This window comes from Hesperophylax consimilis, chromosome 1, assembly GCF_061612785.1.
Source record: "Hesperophylax consimilis isolate HC1 chromosome 1, BYU_Hcon_1.0, whole genome shotgun sequence".
Classification (NCBI taxonomy): domain Eukaryota; kingdom Metazoa; phylum Arthropoda; class Insecta; order Trichoptera; family Limnephilidae; genus Hesperophylax; species Hesperophylax consimilis.
This window is the reverse complement of record NC_142836.1, coordinates 8,095,599-8,114,995: the sequence shown is the minus strand read 5'-3', so window position 1 is coordinate 8,114,995 and position 19,397 is coordinate 8,095,599. Positions and strand designations below refer to the sequence as shown.

General features: G+C 35.1%; 1 protein-coding gene across 1 annotated transcript; it reads left to right on the top strand.

The window, feature by feature from the left end:
• The first annotated feature begins 1,403 nt into the window (after nucleotides 1-1,403).
• Nucleotides 1,404-16,605, top strand: LOC149426213 (PAT complex subunit CCDC47). Its single transcript, XM_089636036.1, has 10 exons — nucleotides 1,404-1,540; nucleotides 2,551-2,794; nucleotides 4,149-4,262; nucleotides 9,274-9,448; nucleotides 9,870-9,988; nucleotides 10,553-10,711; nucleotides 11,195-11,385; nucleotides 12,173-12,341; nucleotides 15,195-15,329; nucleotides 16,084-16,605. Exons 2-10 carry the CDS (start codon nucleotides 2,570-2,572, stop codon nucleotides 16,186-16,188), a joined length of 1,392 nt encoding a protein of 463 aa, XP_089492162.1. The 5' UTR covers nucleotides 1,404-1,540; nucleotides 2,551-2,569; the 3' UTR covers nucleotides 16,189-16,605.
• Nucleotides 16,606-19,397: the final 2,792 nt, after the last annotated feature.

Genomic DNA, 19,397 nt, shown 5'->3' with positions numbered 1-19,397 from the left:
ACTTTGCATGGCGGCGTCAAAAGTCGATATGTTTTTTATTCTCATGCATTTCTTATGTTTAACCGCTAATATTGGAGAACACTAAACTTAAAATAAACCAATCACTCTTTTGATAAAACCTCAGGGACTAAAATATTACATAAAAATGCAATTTAAATTAGGTTAAATAATTAAGAAGCCCACAAAATTTAAAAAAAAGCCGTCAATAATAACTTCACGATAACAATTAAATTACTTTAACTGAACCTTAACCTTCGCGTTTATATTTTTTAAAATGATTACAATAAACTTTCAAAAAATTCCAAAGTTGTCTCTCAAATCACCCAAAATTATTTTTTTTAATAGCCCTTATTTCTATATTTAAAATATTTGCTATCCCTTTTATTAAAAAAAAAATATTTTCAGTTTTGTTGGGTATTTTGGCCTCAAATTTAAATTTAATTATTGTATGAAAAGGGCCGCGCAGCCGTCCACCACTAAACGTGCAGCGGAATTCTGTATATTTATTTATTTTTTTCAAATATATATAAATAGTTGATTCCGTGTCCAGATTCTACATGTCATATTATTTAAATCTGATGGAGGAAGTAATATAGTTAATTATTTTAGTACAATATGCTTTTCTCAAATAATATGGTTAAATGGCTCAGCCATAGGACTACTAGGCCTACAAGATTGTAAACATAACTAGTAAAAATTATTCCAGGAAAGGTATAATAATCGAAACCCGATGAATTTTACACAAGCTGACTTGTATAGAATGCAGGTTCGATTACGCAAGTTTTAACAATGTATCTCAAGGTTCATAGAAAATATATCTTACTTTTCTACTAACCTTGAACGTATTCTATTATACGAGTAAGCACCGATTAAAATCATTGCATAATATTTTTTAACATCGTAAAGGTTAGGCACCGAATTTATTTACTCTTATACACCCATTGGGCTTTTACGTCATGAGCCTAAAAAGCTCTGAACGGAGCTATCCGAGAAGAAAATGAAGCCGCGGGGCGGGGGAAGTTGTATGAAAAATGCCTAAACCCACTTAAATTTTTGTCATACAAATGGCTGCACGGCAATTTCCCCTCACCCTAGATTTGGCTTCATTGCCATTCATGCAAAATCGCACTAATGCTCTGGATTTTTTGGTCCATGTTTTACATTGAGTAGGTGCATGAAATGGAATAATAGAACGCACACATATAAAAATAAAAATATTAGAATTTAGAGCAATAATATTGAAATAACAGAAGCGAAAGTCGTATTCGGATAAAATGTTTCATAACTGTTGCCAATAATAATTAATTTTGATTGATGATAGTTTAAAAGAAGATATTGTAATAACGTTTCACGAAAAAATTACATAATATTAAATTGTCACATGTCGATTTTCTTAGTGTGGCAATTTTCATATGCCTAGATTGGCAGCACTTTGATAAATGGGAGAAATTGGGAAACTAATCGGAATATTTATACGTAAATTAAATTTGTTGAAGTTTTCAATACACAAATAATCCTTCAGCTTATATTTAAGGTTATGGTACGTATTTATTACCTGCATTTTTAAATTAATTTAGAGTAGGAGAGCTAACTCAAAGTACGCATAGAGGGAAAATTTCAATTGGGTTATGAATCTTAAAATAACCTCTAAATCTTGACATTACTTACGTTTTGTGATAAAGCCTATCAAGTGCTCTCAAAATAACACAAAATGTTGATATATTTAATCCACTCAATTACTTGCAAATATATCTTTACGCAAAAACTGTCGTGATGCTAATTAGATTACATTGAGAAAGTACCCAACATTTGTGTCGAACGTCATCAAGAATTTCGTATTTTTTTGAGATTGATTCAATTTATAAATTGATTTGATCTAATTGAATACTTGCTAGCTACTAACATTCGTTGTTCATCTATCAATAAAGTGATAAACTCAAAGGACGGGTTGTTTCACAGAATTTGAAAAATTAATCAATTTCAAAGTTAATTTTCAAGTTCTGTAAAGCTTCTATTCAGGTTCAGTTATTATATCATTATTGGCCAATAATTTCACAGAATTGAAATATAACAGAACTTAAAAAAATATCTTTGAAATTTGATGAATTCGTTAAAATACTATATAATACTTACATATATATTTATTTAAGTATTATGTAGGTATCCATATATATTATAACAGAGCAAAAATTATATCAATTTAGATGGATTAGTCCGATCTTTACACACTGAACAAATTTTTGTGTGACTTGTTTGATTATTCTCAATTTACCCTGTTGATATGTTTTGATTGGACTTTGGTTTGGACCTGTGATTTGAATAAATTTTACAAACTCCTGACTCAGCTTTATCAATGTAGCGTATTATTATATGGATCCCGCTTTCACTCTGAAATTTAAACTTCAATATTATGTACTTTGTTTTGTTTAACCTGTTGTAATGTAAGTCACAATAGTTGTCTTGGGAACATGTATCAATGAAAAAGTGCCGCGTAGAGACTGAAACATCATGCATTTGAAGAGTTAACTAATGTAATATTTTTTATTGTAGAAGCAGTAAGTCAGGCACAATGCGCCTACTAACCGCAGCCCTGCTGCTGACGGGGTGCTGTCTTCTGGTGGCAGCCGGAGGGGGTCTGGACGACGGAGGCCTCCTGGAGGATAATGAGTTTGCTGAGTTTGAGCAGTTTGATGCTGACGAGGACCTGGCCTCTGGCATTCCGTCGCAGCAGCAACAGCAGCAGCCGCCACAGTTTATTAATGTGGACGATGGGGATGATGACATTCTTGTTGAGGTAAGATATTCAAAAGATTCAAATTATAATATTTCGCTATAAAGATATCCATGGCTTACAGCCAAAATATCTTAATCAAACCAAATAACACATATTTCAAAAGACATTTCTGTTATTTAAGTTCCTCTTCAACTTCTAAGCTAGTAGTTATGTCATAAGACTGCCCTTTTTATTGTTGTTTCCTGATATTATGAAAATTGTACATATTATTTTCCTCTCCTGTTGAATTAAAAGTAATCATTTGGCTTTTAACTGCCACAATCATTTTTACAGACCTAACCTAACTTCTTGGTTGATTACTATGAAGAAATAAATGATTCAATTCAAATAACTCAGTCAAATATACATTAGAAATCAGATATATTTAAATGTGTTTTTATGTAAAACTTGGCCTAGGGAGTGTTGATTCTATGATGTAGATAAGAATAGATAAGGACTTAAATATCGTCGCTGGACGCATGATAGCTCCAATGTGAAAAAAAAAATTTTGAAGCAGGAAAATGAGAAGAATCTCCAATGGCTTTTTATTTATTGTGTACATTATTAATATAAATAAATAGATCCATCTTTCCTGCTTCAAAATTGGTTTTTTCTGTGTCCTGTAGAATATTTTTCACATTGGGGTGTATTACGCGCCGAGCCACAGCATGACTTTTGGTAATGTAAATAATACATAATCGTATAAACCAGAGAATATGTTTTTTAAATTCTATTGTATCCCTGGTGTTTTTTCATTAACTCTCTTAATCAATAATACTCTGGCTTAAACAAAACTAGACCCAGACTTTGAAGTTCTCACCTTATTTATTATCCTATTATTCTTGACAGCTAACACTATCTATGGGTAGCCTAATAGACTAATCTAGTGCCATCTTTGGGTGAACACGTAATACCAAGGATATTTATTTATTATTTTTAAAGTTTCGAACTTCTATGTTAACATAATTATTTTCGTATTGCAACGCCATTTTGATAAATAAGAATAGAGTTTCAAAATATATCTTTAAACACTTATAAAAAATAAGGAGAGATGCTATTAGTTTATTCTATGTTTTTTATTTGTACAACAGAAAAAAAATATTTCAAAAAAAGAATCTTGAAACTACTAGTGATGACAAAGCTGGGTAGTAACTACTAGTGATGTAAAAAACAATACATTATGCTCATTCAAAAACATGCTATATATTCATAGGGGTCATGGATTTACTGTTTATTCGATTACTAAGGATTCTGCCCTTAATCTCCTACAAAATATTTGTTATATTATCTCTCATCAGAAACATCAGCTTATCACAATCATTTATATTCCTTGATTATACCCGATATTTACTTCTCCCAATGGCTTATTTTGCAGGATGAAGACAATGAGTTTGAGCATTTCCAAGATCCTGAGGAGTTTGAAGGTTTTGCTGATGATGGTTTGCCCAATCAGCCTAATCAAGAACAGCCGAAGATCACCATCACAAAGGTAAAGTATTTTACAGAAATTAACTTTTTTTTGTATAAACTGTACTCGCGATTGTGCTGTTTTATTATACGCATACAACATATTGTTTCTTCATTAGTATGGAGACTTATTGCTTTGTTGTATGGTGACAGAGTTTCTATCATTGGGAAAATAGCAGTCGTTGATCGAAATATTCATTAATTGTGTAACGATATGATAAGTTGTATAATTAAGATGTTTAAGTAGTACTTGGAAGGGAATGGCCGACAAAGATGTCGATGAGGTTCGCTATCCATCACATCGCCAACCCTTCGGTGGCGCAAAGAGGAGGACGGAACGTGATCAATGTCGAATTGGTACATGGAACATTAGAGGAGGAATGGAAAGAAAGATGAACGAACTGTGTGATACTATGGTGAGCAAATGTTTGGACGTACTTTGTATAACAGAGAGTATGAAAAAAGGTAGCGGTACAATGCAGCATAATGATAGGCTCGTCATTTGGTCTGGGAGACCAGATACGGAGAGGGCTTGTCAAGGTGTTGCAGCGCTACTGTCTCCCAGAATGATTGAATGTATGTTGCAGTATGAATGTGTAAGTCCGAGAATAATGTGGATCAGATTTAAAATCGGTTTGACAAGGGTGTTTCTTGTTATTTGCTACGCCCCTGTTAATTCTGAAAGCGATGAAGTGAAAGATGATTTTTGGACTGGTGTGAATGTTGTAATGAGACTAAAAAATATGAACGAAAGGATTATAATGGCAGGCGATTTGAATGGGTGGGTGGGAATTAGACGTGACGGATTTGATTCGGTCTTAGGTATGTTTGGGGATAAAAGAACGAATGACAACGGGAACAGAATGCTTGAAGTATGTTTAGAGTGGAACCTGTTTGTGTCGAATACTTTCTTCGATCATAAAGGTATCCACCAATATACGTGGGAAAGAGGAAATGAGAGGTCAATTATTGATTTTGTAGTAATTGACTCTAGGTTGAGAGCTGTTACCGAGGACACAAGAGTTTTCAGAGGGGCTGAGGTCGAAACTGACCACTTTCTTGTAGTGTCGAGAGTAAACCTCTTTCGCGGTTGGCGCTCTAAAGTGAAAACGGTACCAGCTCCGACAAGAGTCAAAATAGAAAAACTGCAAAACGATAATGTGAGAAGTAAGTATGTAAATTGTGCAGAGATAAGATTGAATGCGAAGGAAATGGATGGTCTAAGCATAGACGAAACATGGAACCACATAAAAGTGTGTCTTTGTGAATCTGCTAGGGAGGTTTGTGGAATAAGTACGCAAGGTAGGAAGAAAGGTGATGCATGGTGGGATGATGAGATTAAAGCACTGGTCTCAGAAAAGAAGAAAGCATGGTTGTGTCTGATTGCGGCTGGCAGTGCTTCCAGCGAAGAGAAGTATCGAGCGAAAGAAGTATATAAGGAATGTAAGAAAAAAGTAAGAGTTGGAGTGAAAGAACGAAAGAAACGCCTGGAAGAGGAAGAAGGAATGAAAATGACAAACCATTTCCAAGAAAACATTAAGTTGTTTTGGAAAGAAGTCAAAAGGTCCCGGAGTGGCCCAGAAAACGGAAGCATGAAAGTGATAAAATCAAAAGATGGAAAAATGTTGACGAATGAGGAAAAAATAAAAGAGAGATGGATGAATTATTTCGAGGAAGTCTTCGAAAGCGAAGTGAATGACAGTGATTCCAGTGGCGAATCAGATATGAATGACGATGGAGTGAATGTTACCGAAATTAGCATGGATGAGATAGAAAGCTCGATTAAATGTATGAAGAATGGTAAGGCTGTTGGGTTTGACAATATTGCTGCTGAATATTTTAAAGGAGGTAGCCGTGTAATTCTCACATGGTTGTGCAATCTTTTTAACCAATGTTTAAAGGAAGGTTACACGCCTTTAGATTGGAGAAGGGCTGTGATCATGCCATTATACAAAGGTAAAGGGTCACGTATGGAATGTGGGAATCATAGGGCTATTAGCCTGCTTAGTTCAGTTGGCAAGCTGTATGGTAGAATTTTGATTGAAAGAGTAAGAAAGGAAACAAAGGATAAAATATGGGATGTGCAAGGTGCTTTCATGAGTGGAAGGGGGTGCATGGACCAGATCTTCTCATTGCGTATGCTCACTGAGAAGTTTCTGGCAAAAAACCAGAAACTTTTCTGTGCCTTTGTAGATTTACAAAAAGCATACGACCGAGTCGACAGGAAAAAGCTATGGAAGGTGTTGTCCAAGTATGGAGTGAATACGAATCTGATTCAGGCAATTGCGTCTCTGTATGAGGGAAGCGTTGCATGTGTTAGGGTAAACGGTGGTTTTACGGGGTGGTTTGATATCACAAAAGGTGTTAAACAAGGCTGCGTAATGTCACCGTGGTTATTCAATCTATACATGGATAATTGTATGCAAGAATTGAAAGAGGTGGGATTGGGCGCGAATTTGAATAATTTTAAAGTATGTTGCCTGTTGTATGCTGATGATGCGGTGCTGATTGCTAATAGTATAGATGATCTACAGTCTCTCGTGTCTAGGATGAACGAAGTATGCATGAAGAATGAGTTAATGATGAATGTAAGTAAGTCTAAAGTAATGGTGTTTGAAAGAGAGAGTACGAAAACAGTGTGCAATATAATTGTGAATGGGGAATACTTGGAGCAGGTGGATGAGTTTGTGTATTTAGGAAGTATGTTTACGAGAGATGGGAAGGCTGACAGAGATATCGAAAGAAGGGTAAATGCAGGTAATTCCGTTAATGGAGGACTAAACGCCGTAGGCGCTAACAAAAAATTGTCCAAAGAAGCGAAGTTAGCAGTCCACAACGGAGTGCTGGTACCTACCTTGATGTATGGAAGTGAGGCATGGAACTGGCAAAGAAAGGATGAAAGTAGATTAAATGCGGTTGAAATGAGATCCCTGAGGCGTATGTGTGGTAAAACCATGTTTGATCGTGTGAGGAATGTGGAGATCCGCAAAGAGTGCAAGGCTGATGTAAGCGTAATGAGTAAGATTAAGAAAGGGACGCTTAGATGGTTTGGGCATGTAGAGCGAATGAGCGAAGATAGGAGTGTAAGGAGGATATATGATGCAAATGTGAATGGTAGCAGAAGTCGGGGACGCCCGAGGAAGACATGGCACGATCAAGTGAATCAGATACTCGAGTCGGGCCATGTCAAGAGTCAGAATAATAGAAGAGTATGTATGAGACGATGTATGAATGTGAATGAGGCAAGGAGTGTGTGCCAAGACCGAGTTGTTTGGCGGTCCGTCCTCTCTGCCTACCCCTGCGGGGAAACGGCGTGATGGTTAGTTAGTTAGTTAGTTAGTTGGCATTGCGAAGTACTGTTTTAACTGTCTGTCTCGACACAGGTATATCCTAGTAAGACAGATATCGAAAAACACTTGTAAAACAACTTTATATTGATAATAAAAAAAAAACTCCGAACCGTTTGGCAATTTGTCTATCTGTAAATTTACGTACGTTCCGTTTCAAGATGGTGGCCGTTTTAATGATTCAGTAAAGATTCTTTTTTCAAATGTGAAATCATCATATTTATTTGGACTTACTTATTTGCATTTTTTTCAATATAATGGTACCTACCTACACACTACATAAAGTATATTAAATAATATGTAGGTAGGTATTCAAGTACATACTTACAAATCTTATGATTTAATTTATTGAATGAGAAAAAATTTGGAACATACTTTTGTAGCGAAGTCTACTGTTCACAGAACTACTAGTAATAATAAAATTGTTAAACGATTTTTATAAAGCCGTTTTCCAAAATAAAATCACCTAAACAGCGCTCTGAATTGATTAAAAGAGCCCAAATATACATTTTTTATGCAAATACCACATAGAGGGACTTGCATGCAGAGGAATCACAGGAGCCATGCGAACCACTCCAATACCAGCCATGGAGTGCTGCAGAATGTACACCCACCAAACTTAGAAATAGAGGGGGTGGCAATGGACACAATGGAGAGGTGAGTTGCCCAAAAACAGTCACACGGAGATCGGAACAATGCTGATGACGACTAGTCCAACAGCTTGAATGAGGCAGGATGGCAAACAAGCTGAATACTTCTTCAGACAGCTCTTTAGAGTGACGTACCCCACAAGGAAGAAATAGCCATAAACAGGAACTAATCTGGTTCACAGATGGGTCCAAGATGGAGGAAAGAACTGGGGCCGGGGTCTGTTTACAGTGTTCCAAGAGGGAACTTAGTATACCTCTAGGAACACATTGCACTGTATTTCAAGCTAAGATGGTGATGGAATGCAAGACTATTCTTGAAGAACTTGCTACCATCAATAAAATAACCCTGATATGGGTACCAGGACATAAAGGAATGAGAACCAGGAGGGCTGATGGACTAGCAAGGTAAGGGGCAAAAGCACCACTTGCGGGATCCAAGCCAGCCGTAGGAGTAGCAGTTTGCCACACCAAAATACACATTGAAAGGTCAAATCCCGGCACTGGGAAGAATGGGAAAGGGCACCCAACAGATGCAGAAAATGTGAAGAGGATGAAGAGACTCCGATTCACCTTTGGTGCCAATGTCCCGCCCTGTTGGAAACAAGGCTCAGATACCTGGGAAGACACATTGTAGAACCAGAAGACATAGCCACATATCCAATGACAACCCTGGTGAACTTTAATAAGGGACCGGATTACTGTTAAAGGAATCAGGTAAAATGGGAGATAGCACAATGGGCCTATGGCCTAAGTGCTTACGGGAACCTTACTTCAACCGTCTCCTATATAAAAAAAAAAAAATATATATTCAAATAAAAATGCATATTACAATCCAATGTCCAATAATGACTTTTGAACTATTATTTCAAAACATACCTTTACGTATTATTTTTCGGACTAAGCTTTCATTGCCGGCAACCTGGCGATTACTTTTTTTAAAAATCTTATACATTTCCGTTACCTTACTAGGCAATGTATTTTCTGAGTATCTATAGTTTCACGAAAAAATTCTTTAATTTAATAATATTTCTGGTAGGTCCCCATCATGGTGAGGGCCCGCTGGGAGGCCTACTGGGCTGAGTGCCTGCTGGCCGTGGGGCTGCTGATCTATGCTGTAAACTTCCTGACCGGCCGCTCCAAGAACCTCTCCATCGCCACGGCATTCAGCAACCTGCACCGCCCCATGCTGCAGGATAACTTCACACTAGTCGGTGAGCAAAATCTTTATTCATATTTTATTGCTTCATATCTACATCTGGCAACTTTGCTCAATTTAGAGAATGGCAACTTCGTGAACCATTGTTGCCAACTTTATGCTATTTTGAAGTTATAACAGGACAATTTTTGTTTATACATTATGACTGTTTATTAAATATATGCATCGTGGCTTGTTTTTTTATAGATAGAATAATATTAAGAAATGTTTATTCCTTGCCAAGTGAATAAAATATATTTTAGTTTGCTGGAAGCATTTTTTATAGTACAAAATACAATAAATCTGAATCATATGCGGTTGAGCTCCTATCACAATATCCGCTAGGATACGCTGGAATTCAGGCCGTTAAAAGCTTATGTTGAGATTCTTTGAAATGATGTTTCAGATGATTAATCTTTGTGATTTTACTTTGTTAGGTGAAGAAGGGGGTGGCGAGGCAGGAGGATGGAGAAAAGAAGCAGAGCACTGTTACACCATGTGGTGTAGTGGGAGAACTTGCTGTGAAGGCATGCTCCTCACTCTCAAACTGATCAAGGTATGAACCCAAACCCAACTACCTAATAATAATCAGGGTACTGTTTTTTGACCCAATAATTAATGCATGTTAAAGAATACTACTAATTCTGTAAACAGACTTGAAATAAGATTTTCTCTTATTTAATAAATCAAAACCAAAATTTCATCTGAGATCATAAGATTTGTTGAGTAGGTACTTAAATACCTATCTCTTAATTATAAACCATAGACATTTTACGTAACATTTAAAAAAAATTCAAATATGGAATTATAAAATTTGTCCAAAAAAATGTTTGTATGTTCAATTCTTTTTTCAAACATTCTTCAGGCCGGAGGTACCATAATACTGATTATTCCAATATGACAGCTCGCAGTAGGAACCATGATCATGCAAACCCCGGCGGGATAAAAAGGCAGTACCATCGGCTACCATCTTGAACCGGAACTGGAACAAAACAAAAAATTTACAGACAGATGAAATGCCAAATGGTCGATTAAAAGAGTACTTTGCTATGCTCAGTCAATAGTAGTAGACTTTAATTTTGTTTTCTGAAATACTTATTATTGTTATTTTCTGTTTCAGAGACAAGACTTGGTACACTTAGGGATCGGTCTGGTCAGGCCCACATTAGACAATTTATTGATTAGAGTTGATTTAGGAAAAGATGACATGGACCAATTTGTTCTTTGCGTGGCACAGAAGAAGATGGCCGCTAAATTGGGCAAGGACATGGCCGATTTGGTAAGGAATCTCTTTCTTTTTATTTACTCCCTATTTCACTTGTCTTTGAAAACCTTTTGTCAAACTTTTATACTATGGGTGTAGGCTGTACCACTATTAGTAAATATGTACATATAAGGTTCTGGATTATTCGTATAAATGATACTCTGAGATTGATTACTTTGTTTATGGTTAACCGAGTATAAAGATTACGAATACATGTTTCCTAATTACGAGCTGAGATGTGAGGGAGATCAAACTAAAACATGGGCTTTTATACAACTATAATACATACATCTGTCTCACTTTACACTCACAGTGTCAAGTACCTGACTACATCTTTTTTGGCCTCTGTAGAAAACCTTTTATGGACTGATTTAATATTAAAAAAGTCACACTTCATCATTAATTTTCATTTCCATAGTAAGTTTCCTTGAGTCAGTCAGAATTGTACAGTACAAAAAACTGTCTACCTTTATTTTATTTTTAAAATTTATTTTCCAGAGCGTCTTCTGTGGTGAGAAGCGTTCTGGCGACCGCTGCGGCCTGCCAGATTCCTTCTCCATTCTGTCTGAACTCGTAGAATCTAGTCAGGCACTGCTTGATCAAAGAGTTTGTGCCGCCATCGAGAAGTATGGTCATCTCATCGAATTCATTCACATCAGTGATCAGTTCTCCGGACCCAAACAGACTGAGTGAGTTTAATTCCATTACATTTTATTTTTTTGTTTTTAACACATAGCTGTATTTTTGCACTTATTTTAGTTTAGAAATTGTGTAGGTAGGTACCCATAATAATTTTAATTTCAATTTGTTGCTTATTGTTTCAAAATGTTCTATTTTCAAATGTAAAATGTGTAGATAATTTTACATCAATTTTACACATTCTTCAAGGGAAATATCAAAGGAACTTCAAATAAAATTTATTATAGATTGATCATGTGCTTCTAATGCGCAGAAATCACACAAAGACCTGCTCAGTCGATTTTTCCATTGAGTAAATCCGCCGACGGTAACACGAACGCGGACATCCAGACATTCGAGCGGCGAGCATCTCATATTACTGTGATTCTATGTTTAGGGAAAAAAACTTTTTAGAGAAAAGGGAAAAAGCATAAAATTTTGGTTTTGTAGTTGAAATACGCAAGCTAATTTTGAAATATTCCGGGGAATTGTCGTGAACGTCATGCTCATCGAGTGTGAATGAGGATAACAATCCACACAAGGATTGACTTGTGACGGACAGCGGACCGATGAATCTGAGGATGGATCGAGCCAGTCAGTTCGTCACAGGAATAAAGAGACAGAACCATGTGTGAATTCTGCGCATAACTGTGAAAGAAACCCTAAAAATATTGAAAACCAAGATTATACATTTATGAGTGTCAATATCAATATGCAGACTGCTAGCACAATGATTATAGGACTTAACCATAAGATAATTATGGAATTATAGTTATTACGTGTGTTATATTTATTTAGGGAGACTGGTTCCACGAAGCTTCCCGAGTGCCAACGTGTGCTGATGATGAGCCTGACGGTGCCCGTGTCAGTGGCGGGCGTGGAGGGCGGCTGCGAGGCCATGAAGCCGCTGCTGGCGCTCATGTTCTACATGCTGGAGAAGCTCAAGAGATTCCGCCTCTCCAAGGAGGTACTGTTTCTTTTGAGATAAAAGCTTTATTACACAGATAATTTATACGTAGAAAACTTATTCTATCCATAAAGAAAATTTACTGCTGTTAATTAATATGATTCACAAGTTTTTTTTTGCACAATGCTAATATCCATTTCTTAATTTTGTATGGTTATAACATGGCTTCACCATGGCCTAGAAATTTTTTCAAACATTTTTTTGCCTAGGCACAGTTTTTTGACTATGCAGTTGAGTTCAGTTTTAACAATTCATATTAATAAAAAATTCACCACCGTGAACTCTTCCCTTGTGGAGTCTTCACGGAATCAAAGGGCAACGGGGAGGAGAGATGAGGCTCTCTTCCCTTGTGAGGCCTTCAGGGAACCAAAGGGAATTGGAAAGGAGAGATGAGACCTGGGAAGACACACCGTGGAACCAGAAGACATCACATATTAACCCTGGTGAACTTTATAAAAGGGACCGGGTGACTGTTAAAGGAATAAGGTAAAATGGGAGCTAGCACAATGGGCTCACGGGAACTACATGTAAACTGTCTCCGCTCTATAAATAAATAAAATAATCATATTTCAATGATGATTTAACAATAATTAATATCAGTAGCAATCATCATGATATTCCAACATTTCTTCTACTTGATAAAACACGTTGAACATAATCAAAGTTGAAAGATTGAAGTAACATATCTTTTAGAAAAAAAATAGCACTTAGTGTATATGACCGAAAGCTGAATTCCACGCCAAAAATTTCTTGCCTCCGAACATTTTACTGCCTTCTTCAATTAATATTGGACTTTTGGCTAGCAATGCTTTTTCTATTTACATGATTCTACCTGGAATATTGCAAACCATCCTATTTGCATGTTGTACTCCCTGGGTACCGATGGCCCTCTTACTTGAGCCTGATTATTAACTTTATCTACCCGCTTGTCGTATATGTGATCCGTGAAGTTTTACTAAAACAAATACATTGTATCAAAACGTACTGCGTGATGGGATAGATCACGTTGTAAAGGTGAGACGTGGTAAAAGTTTCATAACAACTCAGGACAGTGATAAAACAGCACACTTTTTTAAAGTGATATGAATTCATTCGAAGTAATGAAAAAACAGGCTATATACCTAACCTAACCTAACTTAACCTATTTAACCAATTTAATTATTTTTTTATTACTTTTCACAATTCACATTTTAAAAGTGTGTTGATTTTTTCTGTCCTGAGTTATCCGGTTGTAGTAATTGTCGACACTGCTTTGAATTCTGTATATATCGGTGATACATAATATGTATGTACACATTTCGTCACTATGGTTTAACAAGGTTCTAACTGACATTTTGGATCAAAATGACCTTTGAGTGGGAAAGGGTTAGCTCATATCAACATAACATCTAAAATAATTTTGAAGTCATTCTGTTGAGTATTAACAAAGTTAGTAATGTGCCAAAGTTAAATTAGACACTTGTAATTTTTTTTTTGAGAATGTTCTAACGTTCCTTCAAACCTTGTTCAACTGACATTTTGTTCCTAACTGACAGTTATGGTTTGAAATCGAGAAGTGCGTTGCTTTTTGTTAACAGAGTTTTTGTGTGTTTATTTTCATTATTATTAACCTGTCAGGCCTCTAACATATTGACCGTTATATTTCTTAATAGCCTCAATTTCAGAAAGATCATGATGTCAGAAAGTCAGAGAATTATGTGTACTTCCGCTTCTCAATAAAAACAATTAAAAGGAGAAATTTCAACAGCAATAATTTTTTCTTGTTATTCCTCCAAATTCATTTCAAATAAAGTTTCTGGGCACTACAATGACAAGATAATGCCAAATACAAATAACTCATCAGCAATTTAAGGTAAATTTATGAAAATTTGTAATTTTTTTATTAATTACTAGCTGTACCCCTCCACGCATGGCTGTGGCTCCATCAGTCTGTGCAGATAGAGAAACAAAAGCGCGTGTTGCTTTTACGTCTAACAGATGGCTCCATTTAAAAAACATGTTTTTACCTGCCTTAAGTGACATCTATATAATATAGGTATTTAAAAAAACACATATTCTAATGCAATGTTGTGGCCAAATTTCAAAACAATCGGTGAAGAACTTTTGAATAAACGAAAATTAATATTTTTATTTTTATAGATTTTTATATGAAATGACAAAAAAGTGAAGTGGCTCTAATATTTATAGTACTTTTTTTCGTTATCAGTAATTATAATCAGGTTTCAAAATTGTAATATTTTAAAAAATATGCATTTATTTCTAATAATAAAAATTGAAAGCGTATTTTGTCTCAACAGTTTTTAGTTTTGGGATATGTTCAGAAATATCCCATTTATTTGGATTTAATTGAGAAGAAATTAATTTCTACGACTTTCTGCAATCGTCTTTGAAATATAATGGTCAGTATGTCAAGTAGCCCTGAAGGGTTAATAATAATAAAAATAAAGACACAAAAAACTTCATAAACAAAAAGGCAATGCACCATTTGAATCCAAACAAATTTTGTTTCTGACTGTCAGTTAGGAACATAATGTCAGTTGAACAAGGTTCAAAGGAACGTTAGAACCTTGTAAAATGAAATATTGTGTCCTTGCTGATCGAACAAGGTTCTAACTTCACGTGTAGGTGTTCAAAAATCTAAAATATACATCCAATTTAAAAGTTTAAATAATGAAGAACTAAAATACTATATATTAGATCATACCATAAATTTAGCAATTGTTATAGACGTAAGGAGAAATTGACGTTGTAATTTTTGGAACCCCATAACTCAGAATATGGTAAATCAATCAGTTACAACCTTGTGACCAACAAACCAAAGTGACGATTTGCTAATATTGTTTTTTTTTTTAGGCTGCCGTGAAATCCGAACGCAACCGTCAAAAGGTTGAAGAGGCCTTCCTACGCAGCACTCATGCCGCCCGCCAGCAGCTCGCTGTTCAGAAGAGAGAGGAAAAGAGGAAGATAGAGAAGGATCGCATTATGGCCGTGAGTTGCTAGCCTCAATTTCCATTTTCTAATCAGTTTTGCCTGATTCCTGATAATAGCCGGCGTTAAATAAGTTCCACGCAGCGTACATAACAGAGACTGTGGTGAGTCATGGGGTCGACATCCTTAGGGAGTTCCAATGATGTACGTTACAAGCCACTCTTTTAACGTCGTCTTAGCTAATGCAAAAGAAATAGACTCACCTAAAAATTACCTGTTTCCCCAGAAAAGACAAAAATAGTCGCCATTTCTAATTTGATCGGCTCATATGTTGAAGAAAAATTACTGAACTATGCGTTTATGAGGGCTTTCAAAGCCTACAAAAAAAATTCATCAACGACCAAAAAAGACTCAAATAATATCCACTTGCAACCAAAAAGGCTCAAATATGCATTATACATAAAATGCATAGATGTATTATGAAAATATTCTTAATTACATATCTTCAACGTATAAACAATACTACTCAAATGCTAAAAATCTAATTGTGCAGAAGAGACAAAAAACATTTGATGAATATCAACTTCCCGTGGTGCATCAGATCTGTGTTGTGGCGGGAGTATTGGAGATGGGCAGTATTTCATTCAAAATATAACTGTAGTTGGTTGTCCGTTATTGTTTATTTGCTGCTTCGAATTTTGAATGTATTTTTTCCCCCAACAATGTCCACAGAAAAATGATTAACTTGGAAAGGGGTCCACAGGACAAATATGTTTGAGGAGCTATGAATTAGAACTTAATGTATTTGTTACAGGAGGAGGACCCGGATAAGCAGCGCCGTTGGGAGAAGAAGGAACAGAAGAGACAGTTGAAGAAGAAGACTCCCAAGATGAAGCAACTCAAAGTCAAAGCTTTGTAATAAGTTCTTACCTTTTTACAAAGTCTGTTCATGAATTTATCATATTTTATTGTTAGTAAAATAAACAAGAAACATTTTTACATTCGAATTCAAAGCAAGTCATATTTATGACAAATATATTTGGGCTACTTGCAGCATTTCTTTTAAGTATTTTTCATCTCATTAAAAGCTGATTACAAAGGACATCTCTTTACAAATAAATATATATATTAAGAATCTAATGCATAAATAATATGTAATTCTTAAGAATTCAATATAAAGATTCCTATAGATTTACTAATCGACTGTTAATTATTACTAGTTTTTTATTTTTATTTATTAAAGTTAAAATTATTATGTACTATTTATTACTGAAAATATTGTGTTTTCTACCAGATTATCGAATATGTACTATTGAAGAAATGCTTGTGAACCATTAAATAAGTCAAAATCTTCATTTTCACTATGTCATGTATTAGTTTGTTAAAATGTATGTTAAGAAAGATGTTTGCGTACATAACGAGGTGTACTGTAATTTTTTTAAATATACTTATTTAAAATGGAGCCTGTTTTAATTTTCTTTAGTTGTCATCTTTTTAGGTGCTCACAAGTACCTCACTTATCTTCTTTTTCCAAGTTATCTTTCTCTATTATATCAACATGGGAACTATGGCCACATGGTTGTACTACATGTAAACAGGGTGTATCGACACGTTTTGCTGCCCAATGCCTTATGTCGTATGTCGCCACTGGGTACAACCTAGTACATCACAAGATACACACTTCTTAAACCAGCCGCACCATAAAGACGAGACAGAGTGCGTATCACGTGATCCATTGCGATGTCTGCCAGTTTGATCAGTCGCAATATGTAATAGAACAAAAAAAAATTTACCAGCAAATTCGGAAGGCCTCAAATGACTTGACTAGATAACAGAAGCTGTTAAGCCGTTGAAGCTACCCCTTTCAGCATCACATGACATAATTAAAATGAGAAGCTACCACATGATCAAATGAGAGATAGAGAACTAAATATATAATTAGATATTTGAATGATTTAAAAAAAAAACTGTAAAGAACTGCCATCTAATTATTCCTCAATCTGGCCTGGAAAAAAGTACCGCACAGGGGCACAACTGCTCCCGACCGTCGAGAGCAAATGAGACTACGGCATCCCCAATTGGGGTATATTGTGAGGGTGATGGTAGTGGGGAGGGGAAGCAGATGAGAAGGATGAAGGTAGGGAGAGTACTGGACTATTCAGATCTGGTAAACAAACACTGCTAAAGCCATTTCAAGCAAAGCTTCAATTTAATGGTCATCTTTCACCTAGGCAATACACCTAGCTAGTACCTTCCACTCTACCTAATATTTTTTTGTAAATACACTGTTTTTCTTCAATTACTGAAGGAATAAATCTTTTTATAATAAAAACATTTATTTTTAATATTAAATAGCACCTGGTACTTATTAAATACATAAATTTTTAAACAAGCTTACTGTTTAGAACCGACGATTGATATTTTAAATGGACAGTATGTGAATGAAAAGAAAATATCAATTGATCGTGTTATTATCACAGTGAAATATGAGGAAAAAGGAACGGAAGCGTTGATATTGGTTTCTTTTCGGAGGCCTGCTGGTTTCTTGAAGATTCCTTGGGTCACTTATAGTTTCAAGATGTACACTTTATAAGCACCATCAATGTTGGGTTTTCACAACACAAACTCTGTTTAAATTCAACACACAAAACTATTTAACTTGTGGATGATATTTGCACAATTTTTTACTACTTTTCACTATAATATTGAGACGAGCTGCGAAATAACATGCACTTTCAACTAAAACGAAAATTAGAACCAAAAAAACAAATCACACTGACTTCGGTCTTTGATTTTTCAATTCTTGTTTTTTCGAAGTAAGACTTTTAGGAAAGGAACAAAACAAGAAAAAAGGCAATTTGAATAGGAACTGTCATGTGGAATAATCACAAAAATGTTTCAATAACACTTCAGTTAATCAGTCTTAAAGAGGGGTGACCGGATAACTCTTCAAAATGACCATTCAACACACCTTTAAAAAGTGATATAAAGTCATGAGTGATGAAACAAAAATTAGATGAAATAGGTTATGTTGGTTAGGTTTATATGTTAGTTTTTTCCACTGCTTTGTATTGTATTACTTTGTACAATTTTTTAAAGGTGTGTTAAATTGTCACTGTGTTGAGTTATCATGGAACCATATGTAGTTATATTGAGATAAATGATTTTTAAACATATCTTTAAGGATATGCTGGCGTTCAAGAGGTTAATGCAAGGGTTAATTGAATAAAAAAAATCATTGTACATTAAAATGACGTCTATATTTTTTTATTCCAAATATGCTTAGGAATAGCTGGTTTAAGTCTTTTGGGTCTATTCCACTACTTTAATTAAAACTATACCCAGAACACGAAAATGGTTTCCTCAGATTTTTGGAGCACATAGTCTGCAAGTAGAATTTTAAAACTTTATTTATTTATTTTATTGATACATGATTTAGAGAGTACATGTGGTTTTTTGTGATATTTCACTCTCCATGCTAGGGATGACCCTGTGTTATGGCGGGTGAATTTTACAGTTTGCGGACATAGAATCTATACATTACTATAATATAAAAAAGAAAATTAAGAAAAATGATGTATAGCTAGTTTGGGTTGCAAGAAGAGGATGGAGAAGTTAAAGAATTATAAAGATGAAAAATTTGAGAAATTATTAGTAAATAGATCACACTAATTAATTATGTACATACACCGCTAAGTTAGGGAATGTACCGGACGTTGTACCTCGACCGACTTTAAATTAATTTGCATAAATTTGAATTTACGCAGAGGTAGTTCCTTTACAAACTTACCTCTGCGCATCTTCGAATTTATGCAACAAATTCCTTCTCTAAACTTGTATAAACTGTAAAAATTGATTAATAAATAAAACCACGGGGTCAAGCAGTCATCATTATAGACAAAAAACAAAGGCTTGACCCCCCAAATACCTCTTATCTCTTATCAATACCTAATCTTATAATTAAAATACCTAAATGTTCAAAATTTGTACAAAAACATGGATGACTTGCATGAAGTTTGAATTTGTGCAAACGCAGTTTCCTTTACAGAACTCGCCGTTTGCACAAAATCGAAATTTATGCAAAGCTTCCCTTTAAAATATCTATATGTAAATGTCTATTTGTGCAAA